Source organism: Phacochoerus africanus, chromosome 5 (assembly GCF_016906955.1).
Source record: "Phacochoerus africanus isolate WHEZ1 chromosome 5, ROS_Pafr_v1, whole genome shotgun sequence".
Classification (NCBI taxonomy): Eukaryota; Metazoa; Chordata; class Mammalia; order Artiodactyla; family Suidae; genus Phacochoerus; species Phacochoerus africanus.
In genome coordinates this window covers 37,921,975-37,941,033 of record NC_062548.1, presented here as the reverse complement: position 1 = coordinate 37,941,033, position 19,059 = coordinate 37,921,975, and the positions used below count along the sequence as shown (strand labels likewise).

General features: G+C 44.1%; 1 protein-coding gene across 1 annotated transcript in view; it reads right to left on the bottom strand.

Annotated features, from left to right (window-relative positions):
• GRIN2A (glutamate ionotropic receptor NMDA type subunit 2A) overlaps positions 1 to 19,059 on the bottom strand; it is a 388,139-nt gene that overhangs the window by 155,637 nt on the left and 213,443 nt on the right. The window contains exon 3 of the mRNA XM_047780525.1: positions 5,398 to 5,967. Within this exon, the coding sequence (XP_047636481.1) occupies positions 5,398 to 5,967 (570 nt within the window). The remainder of the gene's footprint in view (positions 1 to 5,397; positions 5,968 to 19,059) is intronic.

Sequence of the window (19,059 nt, the reverse complement as noted above, 5' to 3'; positions counted from 1 at the left end):
ACCAGGTTTAGCTCAGTCTCGTAATGGGCCATTAAACCAGGAAATTTTCCTGTGGTTCTTTTGGACAGGAAGATTAAAAAAAGTATCAATGTAGCTTGGATATGAATTAAACTCACTCTCACTTGTACAGCTTCCTTCCATTTCCCTTCCTGTCAGGGTAATGATTTACAATGTCACTTCTTAAAGCAGCAGCCGGACTTCATAAATCAAGAAGTTAATGTAAAACACCTAAGTGGACAAGCCAGGTATCATCAATTAAAGCCAAAGAACCTCTCTTCAATACTAATTCACAGCTCTCCCAAGAGAAGATGCCCTTCTTTCCCACTGGTCTGGGCTATAGATCTGCTTGAGCTTCTACTTGACTCTCAAGGCAGTACCTTGGCCACATCCTCCTCCCCTAACTGAAATGGGAGCCATATGACACAGAGTAATAACTCAACTGGTAAAAAGCCAGACGGAAATATACTTCCATTTCTCACTTCCCTACCTGTGTGGAGCATGCAGAATAACAAGTGTAAGTTAAGATAGGAAAGGTGGTGATGATGAGCATTATCATCCTGAGAAGATAAGAATGACTTCAGAGTTATTTGTGAAATGCTTACTATGTGCCAGGCACAATGATAAACATTTTACATATATACTTTCATTTAATTCTACTACAACACAAAGATATGACTCTCTGTCTCTGTCTGTCCCCAACCCCAACAGGGGCAATTTAGGAAAACAGCCTGAGTTCAGAGTGGTTAATAACTTACCCTTGGTAAATAAATATGTGGCTAATTCAAAGCCGAGTTGGCGACTCCCCAGCTCCTGAGCTTTCCTTCTCACTGCCCATGTTCCTTCCAAGGTAATCCTTTGGCAAGAATATTTAGGTGCAAAAAACATCCACCTTCTCCCTTCTCTGACCTTCTCTTCGATAAATGCAAAATGGGTCCCCTCCAAAGTGGAAGATGAAACACAGCAATGTGCACACACATGTTATTCAGAATGACCATTTATAGACTGCTTTCCATGTGCCAAGCTCTACGCCAAGACAAAGCTTGTCTAATCCCCATATTACTTCTGAGAGAACAGACTTGGAAGAATCAAGCAATTTGCCTAATGTCTTAGACCTCAGAGAGTTCAGATCAGGGATTCAGACCAGGCAGCCTGGCTCCAGTGCCTACACTCTTAACTGTGATGCTGTGCTGCCTCCCGGAGGGGCTCCAACCACTAGTGAACCAGACAGATTCTTGGGACAGAACTGGACGGAGCAGCCTGGCTAATGTACCAACAAAACAGGTAACAGTTTACCTTCACAGCTCCAGGAGTTGCCAGCGATGTGCTCTGTGCTTGGCAAAGGAACAGATGTTTAATAACTTTGCAGTAGCAAGGAACAGGTTACATAACACGGCTGAGCTATTTTTGAACTTTGAAAAACGCTGACTGCTCTTTTCAAAGTGCCTTCTGTAAAACCAGGAATATGAAACATCAAGAACATTTTTCCTTTTCCCCACTTTTTTTTTTTTTTGTCTGAAACAAGAACAGGCACAGGTCCTTGGTAGCATCATTAACCTGGCAAGCTGTCCTGTCTACTGGTCCAGCATTGTGAGCAGGAAACCACTGTGACAATATCCTTATTACACAAACTCTGTGTGTAAGATTACAAGCAACATCCGTGAGGACCACCAAGGGACATGCCTTGTTGGCCCCAGGATGCTGAACTCAACCAAAGCGAGACCCAGGATCCCTCAGTAACTCATCAGGAAATTGATGGGTGTGACTTCATCTGAACTTCTTTGAAAGTCATTTGCATCCTCCCTGCTACATAGTGGGAGTGATGAGAGCTATTTGTTTACTTGAATGCTTGGCAAAATAAGACTTTTTAATCCAGCTGAAAATGTACCTTTGTAAAGCTTGAAGTGAGAACTCCTAACTCTGGAGCCAGGGATTGTAACTGAGCAAGCCAATGGTTCCAAATCAGACTGCAGACACATCTGTCCTCTGCCTTCAGCTACCCAGACCCAAGATCCCTTACTGTCAACAACCTAAATGTCCATCCAAGGGGGATGATTAACTGAAAGATGAAATGCTTACACAATGGAATACAAAACAGCAACTAAGATGAACACCCTAGAATTACGTGTGTCTTCATAAACCATACTTGAATCTTAAAGGTGAAGTAAGGAAATTCTAACACATCAGATGCCATTTATGTTTATTAAGAAAAACAACCTATTGGGTCTAAGGTTGCACATTTATCTATACCAAAAGCACAAAGCATGCATGCAGATGTATGTATATACCAAATTCACTGAAGCCTTTTGCTCTACCGTGGAGAAAAAGGGAGAAGAGTGGGGATGGGAAGAGGTATAATAAGGACTTCTACATTATCAGCAATTTTTTTTTTCTTTAAAAATTTTGAAACAGGAGTTTCTGTCGTGGCTCAGTGGTAATAAGCCCAATGAGTATCCACGAGGACCCAGGTTCGATTCCTGGCCTCACTGAGTGGGTTAAGGATCTGGCATTGCAGTGAGCTGTGTAGGTCACAGACACAGCTCAGATTCCCACGTTGCTGTGACTGTGGCTGTGGCCGGCAGTTGCAGCTCCAATTCAACCCCAAGCCTGGGAACTTCCATATGCCGTGGGTGCAGCACTAAAAAGACAAAAAAAAAATTTTTTTGAAGCAAATACGACATGTTCACTCTGTTCTCTGTAGTGAGAATGGGGGTGAGTGTTTTCATCAGAGTGTACTTTCCAGTACTATTCTTTTTTTAAAAAAAATCCGTATATATAAAAAAGTGTCCCTGTTACCTGAGCCTATCTTTAGCCAAATTTCCCCCATTTTCATCAGAAGGCACATTCTTTGAGAAGTTATATGGTAATTCCTGTATAATTCCAGAGGCTAGCTGGATGGAAGGAGTGATGGCTGGAGGACAGATAGTGCCCTTAATCCTTTTCTTAAAAACTGTCTTCTTTGGGCGCTCTCCAGCTCCTAGTCCTTGCCTTTCCTGGCAAGGTCCCACTCTTTCCTGGGTGGGTTTAAGGAACGCTGTGGTAGTGGGGAAGCATGGCAAGGACCCACTGCTTATGCCATGACCCAGCCCCACCAGCCCTCCATGGATGGAGAGATGTTTCATTAAACACCAGGCAGTGGATGACGGCTTACCACACATCGCATTACTCTCCAGGGCTGAAATACCACCTACAAGATTGCAGCATTTAAAGCGTAACTCCTGGAAATAGCACAACAGCATTTCACAGCAGTAGGATTTTTTTTTTAAGGAATGGAATTCAGGGTGGCCACTGGAAAGAGATCTGAATGTTTTGCCAATTATCCTTCTCAAATTCATTTTCCTATATATATTATATTTCAATTGCCCCACAATTGAGTTATGTTTCCATCAAAATTGCACAAATATCCCACCTGCAGGGCGCATATTATGGGAAGTAAGAATTTATCAGCACAGCCCCTGTCTTTGAGCTGGCAGCCATCCTACCTCTGTAAGACGCTCCCATTAGATCAGACCAATTAATCTGAGTTCCTTCCTGATATCTGGGCAACGAGTTAAAATGCTGAAAGTAGCAATGTAGAAACAAGGTCTTTCAAGAGGGGAAGAGGAGAGGACAAGGGAAAATTTCAGAGGGGCATGATTTCATAACTCAAGAGTTCACTTTTCAAGTAAATTCAATTTCAGGTAAAATCTTTAAATTGTCCCCATCACATTCACACACACACACACACACACACACACACACACACACACACCCTAGCTTCAGAGATTATCCTTGAATTGTAGCAGATTCAAAGTCCTCTCAGAGTGATGTGTTATTCTGCTGATAATAAACTAACCTGGTATCATTTCTGCTGACCAGGACATCATCACTGTTCACTTTGACAGTCATTAAATGACGGCCAGGTGCTAGGCACCCTTGCTAAGCAGCGCTTTGCATGCACTGTCTCATTTAACACTCATGACAACCCCTGGAACGTTTGCTCTCACTGCATGTTCCCCAGACCAGCAACAGCAGCATCACCCAAGAACTTTCTTAGAATTGCAAGTTCTTAGAAGCGAATTCTACTGAATTAGAAACTCTGAGTGTGGGCCCAGCAATCGTGTGGTAACAAGCCCTCCCAGGGACTCTGATGCGTGTTGAAGTCTAAGAACCTCCACCCAGGAAGTAGTGTTATTAACCCCACTTTGCAATGAACCACAGAGCCCCCGGAAGGTGAAATGACTGTTCAAGCCCCATGCTAAGTGAATGAGACAGGATGTGAACCCTGACACATCTAACTCCACAGCTCGGTGCCTTAATCACAGTGCTAGACTGCTCATTACTAAGGAATGAGCGTGGATTAAATCAGCGAACGTCGGGTGAAACATGCAAGATGGGTGTAGGCGTGATCATTCTCAGTCCCAACAACTGAGCCATAATGATGGCCCACGAAGACCAATGACACTCCTCAGACACATAAAATTTAACTTAAAGGTCCACCAAGACGGGGGTAGTTAACTAAATTATGATTCAACCATATGATGGAATACAGCTCAGCTTTAAAAGTGATTTGCCAAGATTTACAAGACCTACAAAAATACTTAGGACAGAAGAAGGGAAGAAATTCAGATACAAACTCAGAGTCTACGAACACCAGTGTGGGCACTTTTCCCAAATTGTAAGGTGTCATAAACTGCTACTGTGGCTATAAATCGCATAGTTACTTTGTAGCACAATTTGGCAGTAGATACTTCAATTTTAAAATGCACATGTTCCAGGACCCCCAAATTCTACTTAGAATCAACCCTAGAAAAATACTTGCACATGTGCATAAAGAGATGGTAAGGATGATTATCATTGCAGTTTAGATTCTAATGGGAAAAAATCTGAAACAACATAAATTTCTATTATTATGAAGACTGGATAAATAAATCAAGGTATATGCCTGTTGAGGAATGCAAGGCACAGGTTACAATGTAGATATTCATATGTCTATGTAGCTCTCTATATAGCTACATATATGTGCATGTGCATATGTTTTCATGTGTATGTACACACCTATCTACATATATCCATATAGGTATATACACATATGTACCTAAGGCATAGCTATAGAGGAGGGATAAACAGAGAAAGAGATCTCAAGGAAAGGTTTCCAAGGTATATTGTTGAGTAAAAATACAAGTGGTAGAAAACAAGGATGATGTTGCTTAAAAACAGAAGGAGATGAGAAGAGAGGAAGAGGGGAGAGAACAAACAAATCCCACAGGCACACCCAGAACATGGTCTATTTTCAGTGCACATTTTTAGCAACAAGTATGTGTTACTCTCAGGATTTAAACAACAACAACAAAACCCCGACCCCACTTCGGGAGAAAAGCCGAGAGCCCCCTCTTACTGGTGCAGCGTGTGCAGTGGGGCCTCTGGCTTCTCCGTCTGCCCGTAGCAGCTGGCCTTGGCCTCGGGGATGTAGGAGAACTTCTCCAGCATGGAAGACGCGGCAGTGGTCAGGATGCCCAGGCCGTCCCTCACTCTCGCCTCCAGGCTGTAGTCCCAGTCGTCGTAGGAGACGGAAATGAGTCCAGATGGAAACTCTTTGGGGATGAGCTCTGTGTTCCCCGAGACCAAGCTGGGGACGATCCAGAAGAAATCGTACCCGGTGAGGCCGAGGGAGCGGGCCTCGCTCAGGATGAGGACGGCCTCGTCTTTGGAACAGTAGAGCAAGATGACGGAGGAGTGGATCTTCTTCAGCTGGACTTGCGTCTTTGCATCCTCGAAGGACGTGTCCAGCGTGATCACGTTCTGCATGTCCCAGCCCACAAAGCTGTTGTCCACCGTGGTCTTGATGAAGCTGATGAAGTCCCTGTAGCCAGGGAAGATGGTGGTCACCAGGGAGAAGACATGCCAGTCGTAATCCTGCATGATCTTCAGCATGACTGTGGCTTGCTGCTGGATGGACGCTCCAAACTGGAAGAAGGTAGACGTCGGGTCCTGCCAACAGGTAGACAGAAAGCAAACAGAAGTTGAGGCAGGAGGCAGCTTATACACAACCATCTGCCTTTGAGGACTTAAAGAAGCCCCTTCCTAGACATGATGGAAAATGATATCACACATCTGTTCATTCACCAACATTCCTGAGCACCTACTATATGCCAGACTCTGGAACAGATACTGGAAATGCAGAGGTGAACAAGGCCCCCAGACTCGGAACCCACAGCCTGGAACCGTGAAGGACATCTGTTATTTTGCCAGCTTCATTTTTCTCTAGTTCATTCTACCAACACCCCTTTGGGTCCAAATGGTTCCAAAAAAATGAACTCTATCTGGCCCCCAGACTCATGGCTGGAAAACAGAGCCAACAGAAACCAAACAACATCAGGAAGTAGATGGAGGTTCCTGATGACTCGCCTGGAGCGCCTGGAGTTGGACATGCCTGGAGCCATTTACTTCAGCCTGTCGGTTATGCAAACCCCCAAGTGCCCGTGTTCACTTAAGCCAATTTGAGCCAGGTTCCTGTCACTTGAACCCTAGGCTCCTGTGTGCTAGAGAGTATGAGAAATGCTAGGTGGACCTCTGTCTGTTCAATCAACAGTATTTGTTGAACACCTTATTATGTGGCAACAGCATGTTGGAGCTTGCGGAAATGATGGTATATGAGACAGACCGACATGGTCTCTGCCTTTGCAGCTCTGGAAGGAATATGAAGAAGAGCAACATCTATGGACTGAGAGCTGAGAGGCATAGGGGGATGCTGAAAGCGGATCCAGGTACAGAAGCGGGGAAGAGGGTGGACAGCGTAGCCAGAGGAGCCCTGAGAATACAACCTGACTGTGCCCAGAACTGGAGATACGTGCATCATGGCCTGTGATGTCGGGGGATTGAGAGGATATTAAAGAGCTTGGCAGAAACCCCACCATGTAGGGGCTATGTTACACCTTACTCTCAGCATAAGGTGAGCTGCTGCTCACTCCTCCATAGAAAATGACATGGTAACTCGTGTAGGGTTATAGGGCCTCTCACAGTCCTAGTCATCTCCCTGGGTCATGATCTGACCATGAGGACAAATTTCCATTTAGAAAAAGAATGGGTAATGCACATCACTGTACTGTCTCTGAGCTATCTTCACACCCCTTAACTTGCCCAATCCCCATGTTGTCCCTGTGAAGCTGGTGGTGTTGGCAGGGAATGATAAGGCTCGACACAGTCACATAGCCAGTCAGCATCCGAACCCAGGTTCTGACTCCACTTCCAGTCCCCTTCTCAGCACAACACCACAGCCTTCTTGGGACCACTGAAGATCTGCACAGAGTAGATATTTAAAACATGGCACTGACCAATCGGCATGGTGCAAAAATGCCAACTAAACAGAGGTATGGCCCTGTGTTCTAGCAAAAGAGGATCTGCCAAATGCTGAGATCTAATTTTTTTTTTTTTAATCTGGGATCTGAAAGAATTCTCAAAGGGTCCGTTATATTGTAGCCATGCTTGTACTTTGCATTCTGTGTTTGGCATGTGCATTTAATACACCCTCAAGAGTACAAATATGGGGATTCCAGTGTGTGTGTGTGTGTGTGTGTGTGTGTGTGTGTGTGTGTGTGTAGATGATTTCATTCATATCTTTCAGAACAATACTTTGTAGCTGTGCATGTCAACTCTTTCAACAAGTCTGCATAATTTCCCCTGTGGATGCTCGCTGAATAAAAAGTTTTATCTGAAAGAGCTAAAAGCTATAGTTCTCAGTGATACTCCCCTTTTCTAAAATGCATGGGGCGTGGGGGATATTTCCAGTGCAGCATGGCCTGAAGGCAGAGAGAAGAAACAGGAATAAATGTCTTCTGGGCTCCATCCAACATTACAGTTCTATGAATTTTACCTAATTAAATCAATTAAATTGGGTAACAGATTTAAAGACTTTGGATAATTATCTTTTTCCCTATAGTAGCTTTTGGAGAAATCCAATATTCTTGGATTGATTAATCACTTTCAATCATGCCTCAACAAGGCTACGAACGGCTCAAGGGCAGAGTTTTGCTGTCCTCATCTCTCTGTCCCCAGGACCTGGCAGGAGCTTCAGCATATGATGCATCAGTAAGTGGAGGGTGAAGGAATGCACGAGTGAACAAACATGGGAATGAACTTCAAGAGAAACGCCCTTGGTTGAAACGCAAAGTGAAAGGGGAGAATTCAGTATCCTAGACTGTGTTCTGTGTGACTCTTGGATGTCATGTCTGAGAAAAAAACCTTCCATCACCATCCTACTATCCTGAGGAATCACTCCACCCTCCAACTCCCAAAATATATTTAATGTGTCCTTTGTTGCTAAGGAGGAGAACATAGAGGGCTGATAAGCCTCAACAGCTTCCCAAAGGGCCTCATTAAATACCCGAACAGGCAATGACATGAAGAACCTGCCAGCAGAAGAAGCGCAGGAGTAAAGTCTCAACCTCAAGACTGTCAGGTGCCTCTTGGGATAGGACTGAAAAGTTCACAACTTGCTTTGTTTGTAAAAAAGATGTAATAATTTCCATGAAGCAAAGATGTCTCTGAGGAAGCTGGTCACCAGAGTTACATGTCGCTGCCAAAGGCAATGGGAGTAGCACCTTCTTGCACTGAGCATATGAAGAACGAAGAAAGTTCTCAGGAGAACGGAGGCTAAGGGCACGGTCGGCACTCAAGGAAAAGGATCTCTGAGACAACCCGCATACACACACTGCCTTGGGATAACTGGTATTGGTGAAGAGGTGGCTAGAGTGAGCACTTCTGGCATGTTAACTGGTATTAATTACCACTGCCATGCACATTGTGCAGATTCAGAAACTTAGGCTTGGAAAGGTGAAGTGATTTCTCCCTAAGTGACACAATTCTGATTGGTCCCTGGGCAGTCTGATACTGGAGGTTACACTGCTGTCCATTCTGGGGAGAAGAGTTTAATGGGGACCAGAGGATGGTAAGGAGAGATCTGGCTTGGGCTAAAGTATTACAGGGCAGGGCAGTGGGGACGGCACAGAGCAAGGGGTTTATACATAGTCTTTCACAAGCCAGCTCTTGGCTAATGAACAGCTAGCCCCAGAATTGTCTTTCTCCTTTACAAGCTTGCAGTGCAGCCATGCCCTCCTTTCTCCATGTGGAGAGCCAGGTAAGGCTGCATTTGCTTACAGTTCTGCTCTGTGCTCAGGGGTACATGCACATGGATAGAATAATGTCTACCTCAGAGTACAGAGAGCAGGGGTGTTAGAACATTCCAAACACCACCAAGTCCCACATCTAGCATGTTTGGCCTCCCCCACTTCACCAATACCAGTGGCTCTGCACTTTCTATGTAGTATCTCATTTAATCCCAGCCCAACCATCTTCCTAAACTAGTATGGTACTAGTATGCGGTCATTTTACAAATGGAGAAGTAGGCTCAATGACAGAATGACTTTTTCAGGGTCACACAGGTAGTCAATCAGGTTTGCCTGCCTTCATGATTCCAAGCTTTTCACCCCTCACAGCACTGCTGCCAATGAGGACACTTCCTCACTGAGTTGTAAGGATTAAATGGTCTCTCTGTATAAAAGCATCCAGTGAGGCACCCAGCAAATAGCAAGTGCTCCACAATGCATGTCACTGTTATTTCCCCCCCGGTCAGGACTCCAGGTGTGTCACATCAGGGGTCCCTGTGCCCCTATAAGAGATAATTTGCCCTTGACTGGAGCATCTCACCTTGTTCATGGTGGCCTGAGGGCAGTCCCTAAAGCACTGCTTCCACCATGCTATGCCTCTCCTCTGCAGTCATCAATAGCTCTCTTAGACCTGCCATGTTCAGTTTAGACTCTCTAACCTCCCCTTTCATGCACAACAGTCAAACTTTATAACTGAAGTAACATGGGTTCTGGGGTCTCTTGGACCCAAGTTCAAGTCCTGGCTCTGCATGTCTGGCCCCTAGTTTCTTTGCCCATGAAATGGGCATCGTGAGTACCATCCCACAGGGCTGCTGTGAGGATAGGATGAACTAGGAGCAAAAGGCTCATCTGTCCATGTCTGACTCCAACAGTTTAGGGACTTCCGTCCATGTCCTCTAGACCACATAGACATGGCCAGAAACCTGAGAGAATCCTCATCCTATTTAAAACGTAGTCTCTCCAGATCTATTGACACACCAGTTTCACATTCCCTCCCCGTCACCTCAAAATACCCCGTTCATTCTGAGCCCAAGGAGGCTGCATGTAGAAAAGGAAGTGATGAATCAGGCTTCAGAGAGAACCCATCGCTAACACCCTTTATGGACTTCATGCAATTACCTTACACTACTTTCATTTCCATTGGTGTGTGAAACTTAAACTTCCAAAATCACTGTGGACCAACGGCAAGGTGTACCTCTTGGAGGGCCGAAAGCAAGAAGTTATTCACAAAACATAATTGCACAGCAAGGCACTTAAGAGGCTCACCTTTAGCTTTGGGATTTTCTAAGGCAGGAGGTGATGGGGAAATCTGGCCACACTCCGAGGTCCTGGCATCCTTTGTTTCAAGGCCCTGCAACATTCTTCCCAATTCCCTCCTGGACAGCAGAGGCTAACTCTCTTGTATTTATTTCCTCCTGCCATCACTCAGCCTGCCCTTTTCAGATGCTACAGATCAGCCTGACCACCTCTGGCACCGGCTTCCTCAGCAGTGTGCAGCCGGGGGTGAGGAACAGATTTCAGACACCCACTTTGGTTCTGAAGCAAAAGCAGTTCCCTCCTCATGCTCACTGCTCTGCAGAAGCAGAACAAACTGTTTTAAACACAGAGCGAGGGAGGCAGAGAGGTGTGGGTTTCTGGGTGTCTGCTTTCAACTCTGTGTTTCAGTTGTGCCATAACTGAAGGTCTAGAATATTCCAGAGCTTGCTGAGTCCCCAGGGAGAGATCCAACTCCATGATATCAAGGTCTGATGTTTAATAGAGTCTAAAACCAACTTCCATTTCACTTACCCATTTACAAGGCTATAAAGGACACCTACACCCATTATCTCTTGGATTCTAACTACCTAAAAGATGAAGTGTTGCCAGTGGTTATAACTCTCATGGATGACAATTCTCATAAAGACACAAGAAGAGAGGTTAAATGATTTCCCTAAAATCCACATGGTCCCATGCTGACAACAGCTCAGTTATTGCAAGATGTCATCCAATGTTCTTTTGCACACACCAGTGGCTTTCACTCCTGGCTGCACAAAAGAATCACTTGGAGAGTTACAAAAAAAAAAAAAAAAAACAACAACCAAAAAAACAATGCTTGTGCTCCAAGCCAGTCCAATTGAAACTGAATTTCTGTGACCCAAGTATATGAACTCCAAAGCTAATTTATTTGTTTTTCTCTATCTCGTCTCAATAGCAGGATGAGTGTTACTCATGTTAGAATCTTCAAAGCCTAGCACCATGTCTGACACAGACTAGGGGTCTAACCAATATTTGGTGAGAAAATAAATGGACAGGAAGCTCATCCTCAGGAAGGAAGAGAGAACTGGATGCTGTTGTCAAGCCTGTATCTATTTCTGTAGCTTATTTTCCTCTGTCTGCCAAGGGGGGCACCAAAAAATAAGGTATAATGATGCAGAGGACCCAGCAAAGATCTAGACAGACAACTTGGGAATTTTCTTTCTACTTTAATAAGCTCTTATGTACTTTCTCCTACTCCTGTTGTGTATTAGTTGAGCTTTTAAACATATTTTAGTTCAGTCTCCATAGATAAGAGGAAATGTAAAAGCATCAAAGATAAGCCCGAAGATTCAGAAGAATAGCATTTACACACTATTTAAAAGCTGGGTCTGTTTCACTAGAGGATCTCTATCCCACCATCCTACCTCCTCCATCATCATCATCATCACCATCTTCATCGTCATCATCGTCATCACCGTCATCACTGTCCACCATCATCATCCACCACTGCCACCGTCATCATCACCATCCATCATTATCTTCTTCTTCTTCTTCTTCTTCATCATCATCATCATCGTCATCATCATCACAGCCCTTACATCCATCCATCCTCATCATTCTCCTCCTCCTCAACCTCATCACCATCATCATGGTCATCATCACAGCTAACACTTACTGGGTCTAGTCTATAGGTAGTCCAACATGGCAAATATTAGGAAGTATTATTATTATCCCTGTAATACAAATTAAAAACATAGGCTTGGAGAATGTAACTTGCCCAAACCCGCAAAGCTAGTATATGACAGAGGCAGGATTTAAGACCAGGCAATCCAAATCCAGAATCTGGTAGTTTAGCTACTGAGAAACACTGGTTCCAGGTATGCATAATAGGAAAAAGAAGGTGTATGCATGTGTGTGTGCATGTGCGTGTGTGTGTGTGCAAATACATGTGTGTGTGATGAATACTACCAAGTACTCTAGTTGAGGTGTCCAACTAGAAAAAAAAATGCTTCAGAAATGGGCAACCAGCAGCAATGATCTCATATCAATTGGCAATCAGTTTATGCAGGAGACTGGAAGACTGGAGCTGAAACTCATACCCAGGTGCCGTTTCCCAAGAGCAGTCCCAACCTCAGTTCCATCATCCACAAACACAAAATTCTACTCCAAGCAACCTCCACTCATTGGCCATTTTATGATTTATGTTCTGTTCCTCATTTTGCTCCTCTCAGGAAAGAGGGACAGGTCTCTTCCCTCGTTTACTACTGCAATTCACCACCATTCAAGCCTAGCCACATTCATTACATCTTTATCGCTCCAAAGGTTTCATTTTCTTTTCCCTGTTGCACCTGCTCATGTTCTGACCCTTGGCAGTTCTCTCTCAAACAACAGAAGGAGCCTCTTGTCTGGAGTGCCTACCCCAAGCTCGCCCCTCTCCCACCCACTCTCCACACTTCTGCTGGAGCTATCTTTTAAAAGTTCAGATTGGAGCGTGGGGCACTCCTGCTTAATTTTTCAGCAGTTCCAACAGCCCTCAGGATACAGTGGAAACACAAACCAACCTCATCACAGTCTGGACTCAAATGTTTGGGGCTCAGCATCTATATCAGCACCTGCAAGAGGTCAAGTATTCCATGAACACGTGATAACTTGAATTACAGAGTGAGCTAATGAAGCCACGTAATGTATGCTTGGAAGGAAACCCAAAGGAAATCTTCACATCTTCCCCTGTCCATCATTCCCCCCAAACATACCAGGTCCATCACCCAAAACACAGAATTCCACTCCAAGCAATCTCCATTCATTGGACCATTTGCTCTCAGGAGCAAATCTACTGCCACTCATCTAAAATAACCCAACAATACCTTTCTCTGCTCTTTCCTCCTCTCTTCAAATGAGAAGGTTAGTCTTTTAAGTGTCTGGTGACCGTTGGGTTCCCAACTAGGGTAGCTGTCCGGGGCTCAAGTGCTCTGAGTCAGAGACCAGAAGAAGAATACCAGGTTTATTTCAGAGTCTGTGCACTAGCCTCTCAGACTAGAGTGGAAAGGATGGAGATTAGATAAGTACAAAGAAAAGAGCTATGATTTGGGGTGGAGCAAAGAATGAGCCACATAGAGCCACCAAACCTTCAGTCTCATTCCCATTTGGGTTTCCAGGATAGCACCTGCTGGCCACACAGGACTATTTAAACTGAATTTTAAAGTACTGATTAAAATTAATATTTGGCTTCTCAGTCACACTGGCCACATTTTTAAGAGCCCAACAGTCTTGAAACCTTAAAGCTGTTACTCTCCCATTCCTACCAGCCCCACCCCTAAAGATGCCAATCCATCTGGTCTGGGATGGGGTTCTGGAGATTTCCAATTCCCTGGGAAGTCTAAAGTGTAGCCAGGACGGACAGCACTAGTCTAAATCCTCCGTACCCAACCCTGTAGTTGTACATCAGCTCACGTGGAATCTGTTGTACTTTCAGATTTCCAGGCTCCACACCCACCTTCACTGAGTCAGAGTCTCCTCTGAGGAGCTCCAGGATGGGTATTTGCCCCTGACTCTGCTGATGGATAGCAAGACTTGGTACTGTCAAGTCCAACTTTTCCATTTTCAAGGGGAGGGCCTGAAGCTCCAGAATCTCAGATGATTTACTCCAAAGTTCACAGAAATCAGTGGGACAGCAGGAATAGACATGGGGTCTCTTGCCTCCTAATTTGGTGTTCTCTTTGCTGTGTCAAGGGGCCCCCATGTATAAAGTATTTTCTGCAAAAAGAATCCACAAAGAACGGGCATGTGTAGAAGGAACATGGCCTTGCTGAGAGTCTGCCTGGGATCTGCTCCTTATTGCAAGTGAGTTTTTTAACCTAAGCCTCTGCTTTCCTCATCTGAAAAATGGGAATGATAATAAGTCACCACCTTAAAGGGTTGCTGTGTATGTTTTGAGAGGTAATGCACATAAAGCGCTTGGCACCTAATAGGGGCTCAGTCAGGTGGAGATGGTAGCCTTGACCATCAAGCTCTAGGTCTCACATCCACCACAGACTCCTTACTGTCCCCACTTTCTACATATTCCTCCCCTTCCGAGTTCTGAATTTCCAGCACCTTGATCATTACAGGCCATCCTTCAGCCCTAACTGTGTGTGCTAGCCTAGTTGCTGAGAAGCATGCATCTCGCCTGCCCTTTCAGACTAGAGGGCAGGACCCCATGATCTTCCTGGTCCTTCTTCTCAACACCTTGTCTGGCACCAGCCCAGTACTCTGGGAATGAAACTGGGAGTAGCATTCGGAGTCTGCAAGGCTGCCAGTAAACATAAAGGGACACTAATGCTTGAAGTATTTGAGCAGACCTGCCAGATCTATCGCTCTAGGAAGAAACATTCATCTATTAATTGCCTTTCATTCATTCCGTGGCTATAGCACACCCTAGCTATGTGCCAGGCGCTGTCCTAGGGAGGGAATCCACAGAAGGAGGCTCCCCAAGGGAAGAGGAGGTTTTATGAGGTTGACATTCTTACTGGGAGAAGACAGACATGGAAAAAGGAAATCAAGCAATGATGATTTCCTGGATGATTTCCAGGAAATGATGCGATAGTTCAGAGGAGGAGTGGTCTGCCACCCCGGAGCTGATCAAAAGAAGGTCAAGGAGGAGCTGGTCATTCAACGGGCAAAGCTGAGGAAGGGGTGGGGGTATAGAGAGCCATCCAAGCAGAAGGAGCAGTTTGAGCAAAGGCAGGAAAGGGCTTGGTGAGTTCAGGGAACAGAAGGAAGCTCAGAACAACTACAGTTTTATTAGCAGAGGAGAGAGTGGTGAGCTGAGTTAGGACAGGAAGCAGAGGCCATATCACACAGGATGTGCTCTGAAGATCATGGCAAGGGGTCTGGTTCCATTTAATTCCCAGGTCAATTTTATTCCAAAACAATTCCTTGGCTAAATGCATCATTAAGATCTTCCAGCACAGCAGGTGGGAGAGAATCTGAAACTTGGGGGAGGTTGGAATTTCCTATGTGCCAGATGGGTTCTTCCCTTGGGATTCTGATCTGCTCCATGAGGGGAGCCTACCTTGAAGATGCAGTAAGGCACATAACTGTTGGCTATACTGTTTAGACTGCTGGTACCCTGACCTCAAACAGTGTGGCTAGGACTTCGTGTCCACCTGGGCCTTCCAGACCTCGTCCTAATGCATCACCCACAGCCAAGCCCTCCCTCCAACACGTAACACAATGCTGGACGACAGAATACAAAAACCCATGGGGAGATAGATTCCTTGATTTCAGCTGAAATTAGCTTAGGACAGCCCGACATCCCCCACATTCATCAGAACCACATGGTGATTGCGGCTCTTGGATGCAGCCCTGCTCTCTAGATCATTAGCAGGGTTGGCCAAGAATAGACACCTGCTGAGATTCCGGCCCTTATTTCCATGCAAGGACACAGCAAAGGCCCAAGCTGGCTTCACCCAGTGCTCTGTCAACCTGCAGGTGGGCATCTGATTCAAAGCTTCCAAACAGGGTCATTAGTGATTATGGATTGTCTGAGGCTAGGTCCAGCCATTCTCACAGAGAAATTCTACCTGATTGAGTTGGGTCTCTGAGGAGCTGATATACTCAAGTACATGGGAGCATCTTTTTTTCCAGGTCCCAGTGATGACAGGGCTACTGACCTTGCTCTGTGCACCTAAAGCCATTTTTTTCCCTTCAGAATCCTTTTCTTAAAGAAGCATGAGTCTCCCTGAGCCCCATCATGGTTATCTCTCACTCCACCCATCATTTTCCCTTTACTGGTCAGAGTGAATTTCCACAAGGAGCCATCCTCCCTTCTCATACTCAAACCAACTGGCCCATCTAGTTTCCATAGTGTCAGCAATTAGTTAAGGAGAAAGAACATATTCTAAATGGTACAATCAGAGTGATTCTCAGGATTTGTGGCCAAAGTGATTAGGAAAAGACAGTTTCTCTTACTGTTGGACTTGATCCTCAAAGTATGTTCAGCCAGAATTTCTGGGAGCCATCCTGCCACCATATACCACCCTGAAAAGGAAATCATCAGAGCCAAAGGCAAAAGTGAAAGATGGAGAGTTACTGATACCTGACATCTTGTTGAGCCCCTTATTCAAGCCACACCTGAAGCCAAGTATCCTTGTTATCATAGCATGTCCCAATTAACTGCCCATTCATTACTTCATTCTTCTTAAGCCAGTTTGAATTAACTTTTCTGACACTGGTAACAAAAGATGCCTGATGCCACTTTGGCTAGGGGAGAAAATGAGGAACAATGATACACATTCTTTTTTTTAATTATTCAATGAATTTATTACATTTATAGTTGTACAATGATCATCACAATCCAATTTTATAGGATTTCCATCCCACATCCCCAGCGCATCCCCCCACCCCCCAAATTGTCTCCTTTGGAAACCATTTTTCAAAGTCTGTTGAGTCAGTATCTGTTCTGCAAAGAAATTCATTGTGCCCTTTTCTCAGATTCCACATGTAAGTGATAGCACATGATGTTTGTGTCTCATTGTATGGCTGACTTCACTTAGCATGATAATTTCTAGGTCCATCCATGTTGCTAAAAGTGCCGGAATTTCGTTCCTTTTAATGGCTGACAAATAGTCTATTGTGTATATGTACCACATCTTCTTGATCCACTCCTCTGTCAATGGACACTTAGGTTGTTGCCATGTCTTGGCTATCAAAATTAGTGCTGCAATGAACACTGGAGTACATGTGTCTTTGCGAGTCATGGTTTTCTCTGGATGGATGCCCAGGAGTGGGATTGCTGGATCAAATGGTTGTTCTATTTTTAGTTTTCTGAGGACTCTCCATACTGTTTTCCACAGTGGTTGCACCAATTTACAATCCCACCAACAGTGTAATAGGGTTACTTTTTCTCCACACCCACTCCAGCACTTACTGTTCATAGACTTTTTGATGATGGCCATTCTGGCTGGTGTAAGGTTGGTTTTGATTTGTGGTTCTCTAATAATGAGTGATGCTGAACATCTTTTCATGTGTTTTTTGACCATCCGTATGTCTTTGGAGAGTTGTCTGTTTAGATCTTCTGCCCATTTTTTGATGCAGTTGTTTGTTTTTTTGGTATTGAGCTGTAGGAAGTGTTTATAAATTTTGGAGATTAGTCCCTTGTCAGTTGATTCATTAGCAAAGATTTTCCCCCATTCTGTGGGTTGTCTTTTCGTTTTGTTTAGGGTTTCCTTTGCTGTGCAGAAACTTTCAGGTTTAATTAGGTCCCATTTGCTTATTTTTTACTGTCATTACTCTAAGAGGTGGATCTGAGAAGATGTTGCTGTTGTTTATGTTGGAGAGTGTTTGGCCTATGTTTTCCTCTAAGAGTTTTATAGTGTCTGGTCTTATATCTAGGTCTTCAATCCATTTTGAGTTTATTTTTGTGTATGGTGTTAGGGAGTGTTCTAATTTCATTCTTTTCCATGTGGCTATCCAGTTTTCCCAGCACCACTTATTGAACAAGCTGTCTTTTCTCTATTGTATATTCTTGCTTCCTTTGTCATAGATTAGTTGGCTGTAGGTGTGTGGGTTTAATTCTGGGCTTTCTATCCTGTTCCACTGATATATTTTCCTATCTTTGTGACAGTACCACACAGTTTTGATGACTATTGCTTTGTAGTATAGTCTGAAGTCAGGGAGCCTGATTCCTCCAGCTCCATTTTGCTTTTTCAGGATATCTTTGGCTATTCTGGGTCTTTGGCGCTTCCAAGCAAACTTTAAAATATTTTGTTTGAGTTCTGTGAAAAATGCCCTTGGTAATTTGATAGGGATTGCATCGAATCTGTAGATTGCCTTGGGTAGTATAGTCGTTTTGATAATATTGACTCTTCCAATCCAAGAGCATGGTATGTCTTTTTATCTATTTGTGTCATCTTTGATTTCTTTCATCAGTGTCTTATAGTTTTCAGAGTATAGGTCTTTTGTTTCTTTATGTAGGTTTACTCCTAGGTATTTTATTCTTTTGGATGTGATGGTAAATGGGATTGCTTCCCTAATTTCTCTGTCTGATCTTTCATTGTTAGTATATAGAAATGCTGTAGATTTCTGTGTATTAATTTTGTATCCTGCAACTTTGCCAAATTCATGGATGAGCTCTAACAGTTTTCTGGTAGAGTCCTTAGGATTCTCTAGGTATAGTATCATGTCATCTGCAAATAGTGATAGTTTTACTTCTTCCTTCCCAATTTGGATTCATTTTATTTCTTTTACTTCTCTGATTGCTGTGGCTAGGACTTCCAGAACTATGTTGAAGAGTAGTGGCGAGAGCAGACATCCTTGTCTTGTTCCTGATCTGAGTGGGAATTCTTTCAGTTTTTCACCATTGAGAATGATATGAGCTGTGGGTTTCTCATATGTGGCCTTTATTACGTTGAGGTAGGTTCCCTCTACGCCCACTTTTTGAAGGGTTTTTATCAGAAATGGGTGTTAGATTTTGTCAAAGGCTTTTTCTGCGTCTATTGAGAGAGGATCATATGGTTTTTATTCTTCGGTTTGTTAATCACACTGATGGATTTGTGGATATTGAAGAACCCTTGCATCCCTGGGATAAATCCCACTTGATCATGATGTACAATCCTTTTAATATATTGTTGGATTCAGTTTGCTAGTATTTTGTTGAGGATTTTTGCATCAATGTTCATCAGTGAAATTGGCCTGTAGTTTTCTT